At 40.8% G+C, this 12536-nt stretch overlaps 1 protein-coding gene across 2 annotated transcripts in view; it reads right to left on the bottom strand.

Moving 5' to 3' along the window:
* Positions 1-12536, bottom strand: part of SH2D4A (SH2 domain containing 4A) — a 92177-nt gene that overhangs the window by 61318 nt on the left and 18323 nt on the right. For both annotated transcript variants that reach the window (XM_060181628.1, XM_060181633.1), the window contains exons 3-4: positions 8616-8775; positions 5799-5955 (exon numbers count right to left, since the gene is read on the bottom strand). In XM_060181628.1, coding sequence (XP_060037611.1) covers positions 5799-5955; positions 8616-8775 — 317 coding nt within the window. The remainder of the gene's footprint in view (positions 1-5798; positions 5956-8615; positions 8776-12536) is intronic.

Genomic DNA, 12536 nt, shown 5'->3' with positions numbered 1-12536 from the left:
GTGCATTTAACCCGCTGTGCTACCGCCGGACTCTCAGGAGATTCCCCTTGTGAAGCACATGGTGCTTCCATGTGAAGTCCTGGGCTTAAACCTAGGGTCTCAAACACACATGCTCTGCTGGGTAAGTTGTTGCCTGATCCCAAAGTAGCTGTTTTTAATTCCCAGGTTTTTTTGTTGTTGTTTCTTTGTTTTTTTTTTTATTTTCCCTTTTGTTGCCCTTCATTGTTGTTGTCGTCATCATTGTTAGATAGAACAGAGAGAAATGAAGAGAGGAGGGAAAGACAGACACCTACAGACCTGCTTCACCACTTGTGAATCGACTCCCCTGTAGGTAGGGAGTCGGGGGCTCGAACCCAATCCTTTCGCCTGTCCTTGTGCTTCATGCCCCGTGTGCTTAACCCACTGCACTACAGCCTGACTCACTAATTTCCAGTTTTTAAGATATAGACCAACAGTGTGACTATTAAGACACATGTGAAAACCTTCTCTGGAAAAAGTGATGAAATGACAATGGCTGGCCCTAAATTAGGGGATTCTGGGTCTCCTAATGAACCATCTCCACCTCTTCATTAGTTTTGCACAAGTCACTGGCCTTGGTTTTTCCACTGGGCAACTTCATACCACCTATGGTGGTTTGGAGGGTAAACTAGTGAATTACAGAAATGCACATAATGTAAAATGTCAGATCCCTCACTCTGACAACTATTATCTAATCACCAGCACCAAGGCTAACCCACCTGTCTCACTAAAGAATATCCTACTTATATATATTTCCTTCCTTCCTTCCTTCCTTCCTTCCTTCCTTCCTTCCTTCCTTCCTTCCTTCCTTCCTTCCTTCCTTCCTCTCTCTTATCCTTCCATTTCTCCTTCTTGCCTTCCTTTCTTTTTGAGAGAGGCTGAGAGAAATTTAGAGGGAAGGGAGAGTAGAGGGAAAAAGAAAGATACCTGAAGCATTGTTTCATGGCTTGCAAAGCTTCCACCCTTCAGGTGGGCACTGGGAGCTTAAACCCAGGTCCTTGCATACTGTAACGTGTGTACCACATGTGTAACCAGCTGCACCATCACCCGGCCCCACTATTGGTGTTGTTAAGGTAAACTATTTTTTTTCCTTGAAGCTACCCTTACCATTCTTTTCAAATGATTCCTTCTTATTTGAGATATACTGAGTTGAGGAAGAAGATATTGAAATTGCAGTATTTACCCCAAACCCTATAGAGATGTAAGGAGATCCCTGACTACATGTTTCAATCCTTTCATAAGATCATTGGAACAGGGTCAAAACTTAAACAAGCATACAAGCAAAACACTGGCTGACACAATTGCAGAAATCTAGTCAGCCAGACTATTCTATTCTCAGCACAAATAATCACAGGTCATTTTTTAAATGGTAGCACTGACTCCTACTGGTGAGTTTCTACAGTGCTGAATATGCTCCAGTAAATTGGACTGAATCTAACGTTCATCTAGTGTCCCTCATCCTTGAGAGATTTTAAATCAGGCCACTAAGGAGTGCTTTCAGGTTCAAGCCAGGACAAACATAGTAGAACATAGGGCATACTTTACAGTGATGATGGTCTGTAGGTTTTCTCACATGAAAATTTACAAATCTGACATGGCCATTTTACTTTAGTAAGTCTACAGTTGATTTTTTTTCTTGAATGTTGTTTATAGTTCTAGAAGGTCAATTACATTTTAAGTCCTTCTATGGTTATTCATCATCATGATCACTAAGTTCAAAAACAACTGCCTGACTATTATTTTACATTACATTTTAGACCTTTTGTAGATAATAAAATTTTAAAGGTATGATAACAGATTTTCAGATATCATAGTTAAAATGACTTACAGTCAACACAAGGAAACCTTTCACTGTGCAAACCTTAATTGCATTTTGGAAGCATATATTGGAGAACCCCCAAATCTCTAACATGTGTTTCTCACCAGAGTTCTCATCCAAAGAAGCAGGTCTGGGGAGGGTGATGGGTTCTGACACATTAAAGTTATGAGAGTTAGAATTTAAAACAAAAACATTTTGATTTGGGAGCAAGGATGTTAAAGACCTCACTTGGACAGTGAGTTGCTTTTCTGTTTGCAAAACTTGGGTTTATGCCAAGCCTGCAGTCACTGCAGTAAAGAAAGTTTCCTTGCTGTCATCTCTTCCACACTTTCTCTTTCTCTTTTTCTCTGCCTCTGAGAAAGCTTCTCTGGAGTGGTGAAGCCTTGGTAATAACTAAAATAATGGTGGTGATGATGATGATGATGATGGTGATAAATTCACAAACAACTAACTGATTTGGGAACAAATCATTCAAGCTCTGTGAACATTAGTTCTTTTTGTTTTTTCATCTGTACAAAATAAGTAATACTTGAAATGTTTACTTCACAGCAGGGTCATGACATGAAATAATCATATGAAAAGATTTTTGAGGTCCAAGTCAAATTGCATGTGCTTTGTTATTATATGTATAAAATCAAACAGCATTCGAAATCCTTGACGTTTTCAAACTAAACTCATGTTCTCCTTTAAAAGCATCTCGGTCTCCAGACACTCATGTTGATGCTGACGGCACTACCATTCTCACAGTAGCCAAGCTTAGAAACTGGGGTTGTGCTAGAGACCTCACTTCTTCACCAATTTGGATCCAAGAATGATCAGTTCCTTTCAAGATATAAATATGATCAGGTTAACCTTCTGCTCAAAAATCACTGACAAGGTTCCAGTTGGTTCTGGAAAGACACGATCAAAACATTTATATTGACCCCAAGAGCCTGTGCTGTCTGGACTTGCCCCCACTTCACTCATTCATATGCTCTCTGTGGCCCCTGTATTCACTGCAGCCACACAGTTTCTAATCACCCTATTCTTTCAATACACCACCTCTGTTGGAAGCACAGTCACAATAGCACTTAGTCTGAAAGATACGTGAAGTCTCTCTCTGCTTCCTCAAGTATAAGTTCATGGCAATGGGACTTACGCTTCCATTCCAACATTACAGTCTCAATGCCTAGCACATAGTGAACACTTTTTAAATGAATGAGCAAATCACTCAATTTGAGGTCTGCTCCTCTCTTCTCCCTCCCCCCCCCACATTTTTTAAGATTCTGGATGCATTTTCTCTGATGCAAGAAAAGATAAAAAACAGAAATGTCAAAACATTTCACTGATTGTGGCCACACTCCTTGTAACTTTATGCTTCTTTAATCCCTGGCCCCAATCTCTCTCTATTTGACAGTTTAGCAGACATCTAAGGAACAGAATATGCCATTCTCACTATAATATTTGTAATATAGTGAAGTAATAATAATCATGATACCTACTTTAATTTCTATTTTAAATTTTGGTTCTACTTTTGAAATTCTTCTAAGATAGGGGGTCGGGCGGTGGCGCAGTGGGTTAAGCGCATGTGGCACAAAGCGCAGGGACTGGCGTAAGGATCCCGGTTCGAGCCCCCGGCTCCCCACCTGCAGGGAAGTCGCTTCATAGGCGGTGAAGCAGGTCTGCAGGTGTCTATCTTTCTCTCCCCTTCTCTGTCTTCCCCTCCTCTCTCCATTTCTCTCTGTCCTATCCAACAACGAATTGCGTCAACAAGGGCAATAATAATAACCACAACGAAGCTACAACAAGGGCAACAAAAGGGGGAAAAAATGGCCTCCAGGAGCGGTGGATCCATGGTGCAGGCACCGAGCCCAGCAATAACCCTGGAGGAGGAAAAAAAAAAAAAAGAAATTCTTCTAAGAAAGTTTAAGTACAAAGACAAGCATGCATATTTGATGGTCTTGAAGGTTATACTTATTGTTGCTGTTCTTCATTTTGAGATTATTAGAAAAGGAACTATGTATCTGGAGAAAGTTTTGTATTAATTAATTTGCTGAGTGCCAGACTTGGAATGTCTAGGTAATACAGTGCAGACATGAGGGAAGAGGGCAGCGCTGACCTAGACCATAATCAAATTTCTGGAATTTTGTATTTGATGTTGTAAGACTCATATTCATAGACCTTTATAGCACTTCTTCACAGTCCTCATGAATAATGCAATTGTATACAATACTTGAGAAGTGATCAAAGGATCCAACACAGTGCTAGGTTTGCATCTGAGTCAGTCTTTCATCTACTAATAGACCTTGGGCAGGTTGAATAACCATAGCTAGCCTTCATTTCCTCACCTATAAAATGGATTAAGACCAACAGCCCTAGTTCACAATACTATTGTGAGGACTAGATGAGATACTCAGCAGTGTACTTTGCTATGCAACAGCCCCTCAGTCCCTGTCAATTATCAGAGTACTACTATGCCTATAAAATATGACAGAACACATACCTGTATCTCCAGTTGAGGGTCTCAAAGAGATTAAAAAACACACAAAACCCATGTCAAGGAGCTAGGGACTTGAATAGAAGTCAAACCATTGCACATCCCCAGTTCACTCTAAATGTAATTGAATTCTTGGCAGAAGGAGATACTTTATAACACATCTTATTGTTCTTTCAAACTAGAAACCAAGCAACAAATTGTGTTTGAGATTCTTAAGCCACTTAAAGCATAAGAAAGTTTTATACTCAAAATCAATATAACATTCTATTGTTTTGGGGCAATAACTATTCCATAATTGTAGGTAGAATTTATGAAGCCAAAGAGACACTGCTACTGAAAACAAAAACAGGGGCTGGGCAACAGCACAGTGGGTTAAGTGCACATGGCACTAAGTGCAAAGGACTGCTGTAAGGTTCATGGTTTGAACCCCAGGCTCCCCACCTGCAGGGTGGTCGCTTCACAAGCAGTGCAGCAGGTCTGCAGGTGTCTGTCTATCTCTCCTCCCTCTCTGTCTGTCTTTTCCTCTTGATTTCTCTCTGTCCTATCCAACAACAACAAACACAGTAACAATAGCAACAAAAACAGTAACAACAACAAGGGCAACAAAAATGGCAAAAATGGCCTCCAGGAGCAGTGTATTCATTGTGCAGGCACTGAGCCCCCAGCAATAACCCTGGAAGCAAAAAACGAAACAACAACAACAACAAAAACAAACAAACAAAAACAGGCAGACTCAACAGAATAGAACCAAGATACAAATGTGCCAACATCATGGTCTGGGTTAGGAAAATTGAAACCCATAGGCCAACTATGGCCTTCTTCCTATCTTGTTAAGTAGAGTTGATTTGAGTGCGGTCATAACCATTCATTTTTATATAGTGAGTGATAGGATGGTCCACAAAGAATCAAGTGTTAACTATCTGGTTCCTCACAGGTAAACTTTGTCACTCTCTGTTATAGAATGCCTATACTAAGAAAATATAGACCCTGAAAGTACATCAAATGAAGAATTTTATCTCTAGAGTTCTTTCCTCACATGTTCATCGCCATGAAAAAGGTCATGTTTCAATTTTTTGTGAAGTATCAGGAAGACCAATACCCTCAAATAAAATGAGCAGTGGGGCCTTCAAGTTAGGAATGATCTTTTCTAGGAAAAAAAATTGAAGAGGGACCAGGTGGTAGTATACCTGGTTAAGTGGACACATCACAGTGCACAAGGACCCTGGTTCAAGCCCCTGATCCCCACCTGCAGGGAGAAAAGCTTCATGAAGGGTGAGGCAGGGCTGCAGGTGTCTCTCTGTCTCTTTTTTTCTATCTTCCCATCTTAATTTATCTCTGTCTCTATCCAATGATAAATAAATAAATAAATAAAATTAAAAAAATAAAGACAATTGAAGATCCATTCATCTCAGTGGCCTGAGTAACCAACCACTCCCTTCACCCCGGTTATAAAATACTACATGTTTACAAGTATGAAAAACTCACTTCATCCAGGGCAGGTGCTGGTCTGGAGGGCTGCCTCACTTCTTCCTCAGTCACTGCTTTCTTACAGATGTCCTGGGTCTCCCTGTTAACTGGTGCCTGCGGATCACAGTAGTGTGATGCTTTCAAGCTGTTGGTGAACTCTTTGGACTGAGCTTTTCTGAAAACAAATGAGGAATTAAGGAAAAAAAAATTCTCCAACATGGACAGCTTTTCTAAAGTAGATGTCTACATTAAAATTATATGGAAAACAGCAGTAGATTGAGAACTACTGAGAACTTACAATATGCCAAGCCCTCTGCTAGGTATTTTATAGACATTAACTTAGTTCTCTAACAACTCTGTGCAGAAGGCATTATTATCCTTGCTTTGTTAAAAATGGCTCAAAAGAATTATATGATGTCTCCAAGGCACAGCCTTGGATTCCAACCCAAATCTGCCCACCACTCAGTGCAAAAGCTAAACTGCTGATTGTTTTCTTATAATCTGTAATATGTAATTCCTTAATTTTCACATGACCATTATAATTTTAACATGAGAAGCACTGATAGGCAGAATCGCCAACCCATGGGGACTGAATACAGGTTCACATGTCTCTATTTCTACAAAAACTGTCAATGTCTAAGGGATGACAGGCTTTTCTGAGGACACCCAGCAGAGAGCAGTCATCATATGCCTCACTACTGCCACCCAAATTTCCTTTCTTAATCTCCAGTTGATTGTGCTACTTCTTTATTCAGATATCTCCTCACTGTCCATAGAATAAAGTCCAAATTCTGTGAGACCTTTCCTTTCATAGTATTCTCTAATTCCATGCCAGGTGGTTCACTTCCTAACAAAGTCCCAAAACCTAGATATAGACCAGGTTCCAGGAGATAGAGTATATGTTCACACATATCCATAAACCAGGGCAAATAAATACCTGAAAACAGTAGTACACTAGAGTTTGCAGTGAGTACCCCCCAATACTTCATCTCCACTATTCCAAGCTTTGGGTCCATGATTGCTCAACAATTTGTTTGGCTTCGGATGTTAACTCTCTTTTCAATCACCAGGTTCCAGATGCCATCAGGATGCTGGCCAGGCTTCCCTGGACTGAAGACCCCACCAATGCATCCTGGAGCTCCGCTTCCCCAGAGACCCACCCTACTAGGGAAAGAGAGAGGCAGACTGGGAGTATGGATCGGCCAGTCAAAGCCCATGTTTAGCGGGAAAGCAATTATAGAAGCCAGACCTCCCACTTTCTGCAACCCACAAGGACCCTGTGTCCATGCTCCCAGAGGGATAGATAATGGGAAAGCTATTGGGGAGGGGATGGGATATGGAGATTGGGTGGCGGGAATTGTGTGGAGTTGTAACCCCCCATCCTATGATTTTGTTAATGTCTCCTTTCTTAAATAAATAATAATAATAATAAAACCCCAAAATAAAGTCCAAATTCTGAAATCTATCCTTTGAGATGTTCTGAAGGATGGCAGCTAAGCTTCTATCCATATCCATATATATCCCAAATACTAAAAAGAATGCATAATTACCCAAAGACTCATACATATTCAACTCTAAGGGTCCTGATGGTGCCCTCTGCCTGCAATTTCCTTCTCAATCTCTTGCAGTTAGAAAACTATCTTTGAAGGTTCATCCAAGATTTCACTTCTATGGATCATAATGAAAGGAAAGGATAATATCTGCTCATAACTTAATTATAGCATATATTCCAACTAGTTCTAGTGCAGGGAGCTATCCTAGTCTGGATATTCTTTTTTTAAAATTTTTTAAAATTTTACTCGTGATTTAATATTGATTTACATTTTTAAAAATTTTTTTACTTATAAAATGTAAATACTGGCAAGACATTTCCACACAATTCCCACAACTGGAACTCAGTATCCAATCCTCTCCCCTGATAGCTTTCCTATTCTTTATCCCTCTGGGAGTATGGATCCAGGGTCATTATGGGATGCAGAAGGTGGAAGGTCTGGCTTCTGTAATTGTTTCTCCACTGAACATGGGCATTAGCAGGTTGACACATACTCCAGACCTTAGGCTGGATATCTTATACTCATATTTAAATTCCTAGCATCCCACATAGTGTGGGTACAGTAGGGTCTGCATACTCTGCTGCCTGACCCTAAATAATTTTCTGGAGCTTGACCAGTTGCTGCATTTATCATTTATATTACCTTTTTTTCCCTTTTCTTTTTCTCCCCCCCCACCTCTCTTTTTTTTACCAAAGCACTACTCAGGTTTGGCTTATGGTGGTGTGGGGGATTGAATTTGGGACTTTGGAAACTCAGGCATGAAAGTCTTTTTGCATAACCATTATGCTACCTACCCCCATTCATCCCCCTCTGTTTTTGTTTTTTTTTTCCAGAGCACTGCTCAGCTCTAGTTTATAGTAGTACAGGGAATTGAACCATGGACTTAGGACTCTAAGTCCTTAGACTCTCAGGCATCAGAGTCTGTTTCATAACCATTATGTTATCTACCCCACATCATTTATATTCCTGATGCTCAACTCTGTTGGTCTGTACTGCCCTAGCAGAATTCCAGCAAAACAAGTGATCACTGGGGAAACCCCATCCAAATTGTAATTATAGGGGGAAACTGGGGTAGATGATCTGACAATATGATGGGAATGAAAATAATCCCCGAAAATCTTAATAAACTTTCCCGAGTGACCTAGAATTACTTTTGTGACCCTCAAATCCCAGTTGATCCTGAGGGTAAGAGGTGTCCTCCCACTGTTTTATAAAGCAACAAGTATCTTTTTATTGTTTTGTAAAGTCCAGCCAGCCTCTCAGAGATTTGCAGATCCCATACCTGAGCTCTTCTGCATCCTTTTCTGTTGTCAGTTGAGCCCTCTCAGCAAGGATTTCGTTACAGAGCACATCATAGGGCTTATCTAGGTGGTGTTCACCCATCACCCAGACCCAGACTTCTTTATCAGCTCCCAATTTCCAGTGAACAGATTTTCCATTCTCTGCAAGTAAAAGGAAACTTGAACAAATATCTTTGGTCATGGGTTATTATGTTTCTCTGCCATTCATGTATTTAGACTCTTATGGGAAAATATCATATGAAATAATGTGTTTCCAAATGGCTGATGAACAGCAATGTACCAGGCAGCAAAGGAAGGGGTAGCTGTACATAGAGGCTGCAGCCATTTTTCTTTAATATGGTAAGGAGACTTTTGTGCACTTGTTTCACAAATGAAGAAGTCTAGGTGTTAAGAAAACATGCATTGTTTGGTATTATCCTTCAGGGTAACAGAATTAATATCAGACACCAGGATGGCTGAAATCTTAAGAGCCTTTAGAGTTAGACAGCTACTCCAGCAGTGCCTGTTTTTACTATATCTTTAGGTTTCATTGCTGGGTAAAGAGCATGAATTTTAGAGTTAGATGCTGGGCTAGCTTCACAGGCTGGAGACCAGGAACTCGTGGCAGCGTGGTAATACAATTCTTTATTAATGAGGGGCTCCAGAGTCGGGCGTGAGCACAGCGGGTTAGGCCACGTGATGCCAAACTGCAATGGCTGTCTCCCACTCTGCACGCCAGCCCTTCTCCAAGTTAGGACGTGGGAGAGAAAAGAGAAGAGGAAGAGAGAGAAACCAGAAACAGAAGTGGCTTTACAGGGTAAAACTGGAAGTGGCAAGTTGGGAATGGAGATGGCTAGGAAAGGGGGTGGAGAGAGGCAAAAGGCATGCTGGGAAGGTGGAAGCATCCTTAGCAACTGTTGTGATGGTTTTAACAGGTGGGATTAATTAACAATACCCTGAGGGGATAATGTGGTGGGGAGACCTTTAGTCATTTCTAAGACAAAGCAGAAGATTGGTATGTAAATAATAATACTTGCACGGAAATATGGTGGTTTGTGGGCCCTGCCAGTGTTCAGTGTGGTTACATCTGCACAATTTACCAACAGTTATACTGATCTGAGTTCTAATCCTAGCCCTGCCACTTATTAACTGTATGACTTGAGAAAGTTGTCTAATCTCTGTAAGCCTCAATCAGTTCATCTATGAAATGGGAATACTAATATCTACTAACCAGGATTCTGAAGGGGAATAGACAAGTAAGGCATGCCAGGTACCTCCCCCAGTGCCTGCCACACAACAGGAGTTAAGAGAGGTTAACTGCTGTCATCACTCTCCTATTTACTTATATGGCTGCTCCAAGCTTCACACCAGCTTGTGAGAAGAAAATACTTCTGGTAGTGTGATATCTGATGAGTGACTTAAATGACCTTTGTTTACAATTGGTCTGAGGGTTGTATTACATTTTAGTTCCCATACTCCTGAGATATGGTCAGTTACACAGGCCATGTTCTCTGAAACCTGGGGAAGGTAGAACATTCCTAGGAGAGGCCAAGAATTATAATCTCTAAAATGAAAGGTTCTAAAGCTGACCTCCCCAGAGCCACTGTAGTCCATGATTGGTTCTGGCCATAATCCCTGGGTTCTGAGAACCCCAAATTATCCAGCAGTGTTGAGTGTATGGATAGGGCACCTGACTGAAACACAGACGAGGCTGCTCTTTGAGATTAGAAAGCCACACAGAACTGTTTTGTTTTCACACACTCAGTACAAGGTTTCCAAGTACAGTGTTTTCTGCCCAGTGCATTGTTGACCTACTTCCTACAGTTGCCTCAAAACACATTCTAAAAGCAGGCTGCTCAGAGTAAGATTTGCTCTTCGACAGACTCTATTCTTCTCAGTGCCATGGTGACTTTCTGTGCTATGTATAATATTCTATAATAAACAATATTTCTAGATAGAAAAACTCTGTAATGAAAGAGTCAGCCACACTATTTGGAAAGAAGCTGGCCTCACTGTGTTTTCACAGGTGGAAATGCAGTAGGAATTGCCCCCAGGTAAGAAGGGAAAAGCAACTCATTATCCCTGTTGAGGATGGGTACAGCTAGCCCCACCTATGTCCAATAAAATGCAAATGTTTCCTTGACTTTAGAAAGTTGTCATACTTCATTTACACTCTTTATTACATTCTTGGAGTGAGCAGTAACATTTTTTCACTATGTCTATGTCTCAGCCTTCACCTAAGTAATAACTCTTTACCAGTGTGTATGTGTGTGTATATATATATATATATTTGACAGCAAGGGAAGACAACTGGGAGGGTGGTGGCAGAGTGCTCAGAGAGACAAAGAGGACAGTCAGCAGCTCTAAGCCATTACAGAATGACACACGTCCCCTGAAACTGTGTCCAGATAGTACCATGGGCTTCAGGTGGTGATGGCTCAGTGGAAGAAAGTGTTGTTATGGGGGGTGGAGTAGGGGGTATGAGAGAAACCCCAGAATCATCTGTAAATAGAGGTGAGTGTTTAGAATCTAAAGGCAGAAAAGAGACACAATGGAGAGGAACTGAATTTGGAAACTGGGAAAGGCATGGAGGAAAATCAGAAATAGTAACTTTGGGGCAAGAAGAAAAGAGATTCAGATACATAATGTCAAATACCAAACAAACAAACACAAAAAGAAACAAGCAATATCAACAACAACAACAAAAAACCTACTGAGTAGCACTGAAAGTCATCTCTGTAACAAACCACTCCTCACCTCAAAAGAGAACTCTTAAAGTGGACTTGGGAATAGAGAGACTGGAGGAACTTCAGAGAGTTCTGCAAAAGTCCCTAAATTAGCAAGCAGGTGGCAAAGTCAGTCCAGTGAAATGAGTGGTAGCTCCAAGCCCTTAGCTTCACACCAGGTGAAGTGTGAAGCACTCCAGTACAGTTTATTAATACACAACTTTCATTTTTGTTTTACATATATGATATTAGAAGATTTATTTATGTATTTATTTATGAGAGAGCCAGAGCATATACGATGCCAAGGACAGAGCTCAAGTTCTCATACATGCAACATGTTATCCACTGTACCACCTCTTGCATTTTATGATATTTGAAGAATTGCAAAGCCAAGCATTACAACTAAGTGGCAAGACCTATCTTTGTCCAGGTAGAAATTTATGGGTTTATATGTAAACTATTTATAAAACCATTATCATCCCAATAAAGTGATTTGTAAAGAAAAACTTCCTGACTTTCTAACTCTTGAGCACAATGTACAGTTAGCTACTGCAGAGGGTTCAGGATGAAACAGAGGTGGTCATTCCCCCTGTAAGTCACTTAGAATCTGAAAGAAATAGCAAGACAGGAAGTGAGTTATTTAATAAATATTTATTGTATATCCATGACATGGCCAGAACTGAGGTAGACACACAGAGGCACTTGTAAACATGACACGAAAGTCCTGTCAGCAGGAAATTTACCTTCTGGTTGAAAGAGACAGTCAATGAACAGTTAATTATAAATGCAATACAACTTGGTAGGGTGGGAGGAGGATTTTAGAAAAGTGCTATGGGAGTGCTTAAAAGAAGGAACCATCCCAGTTTGGAAGGCCAGAGGGACAAACATAACCACAACTGCTTTTAATCACTGTGAGGATTCACAAGATGGAGAAGTTGCCTTGGAAGGACAGAGAAAAAGGGGGTTCTCAGTAATGGGTTTAGAAGGATGGGTATGAAAGCTAGAAAGAAAACAGAGATGGATTCTGTGCTAGACACAAAACAGGATCAAAGATGAGAGAAGGTCATTAAGGAAAGTCTATATGAATCAAGACATCAGAGTCTCAGTCAGAGCCAGAAAAGATCTTTAAAAGTTGCTGTGGGGGGGGGGGGAGGCGGACGGTGGCGTAGCGGGTTAAGCGCACGTGGCACAAAATGC

Source organism: Erinaceus europaeus, chromosome 2 (assembly GCF_950295315.1).
Source record: "Erinaceus europaeus chromosome 2, mEriEur2.1, whole genome shotgun sequence".
Lineage (NCBI taxonomy): Eukaryota > Metazoa > Chordata > Mammalia > Eulipotyphla > Erinaceidae > Erinaceus > Erinaceus europaeus.
This window is presented reverse-complemented; position numbering and strand designations above follow the sequence as displayed.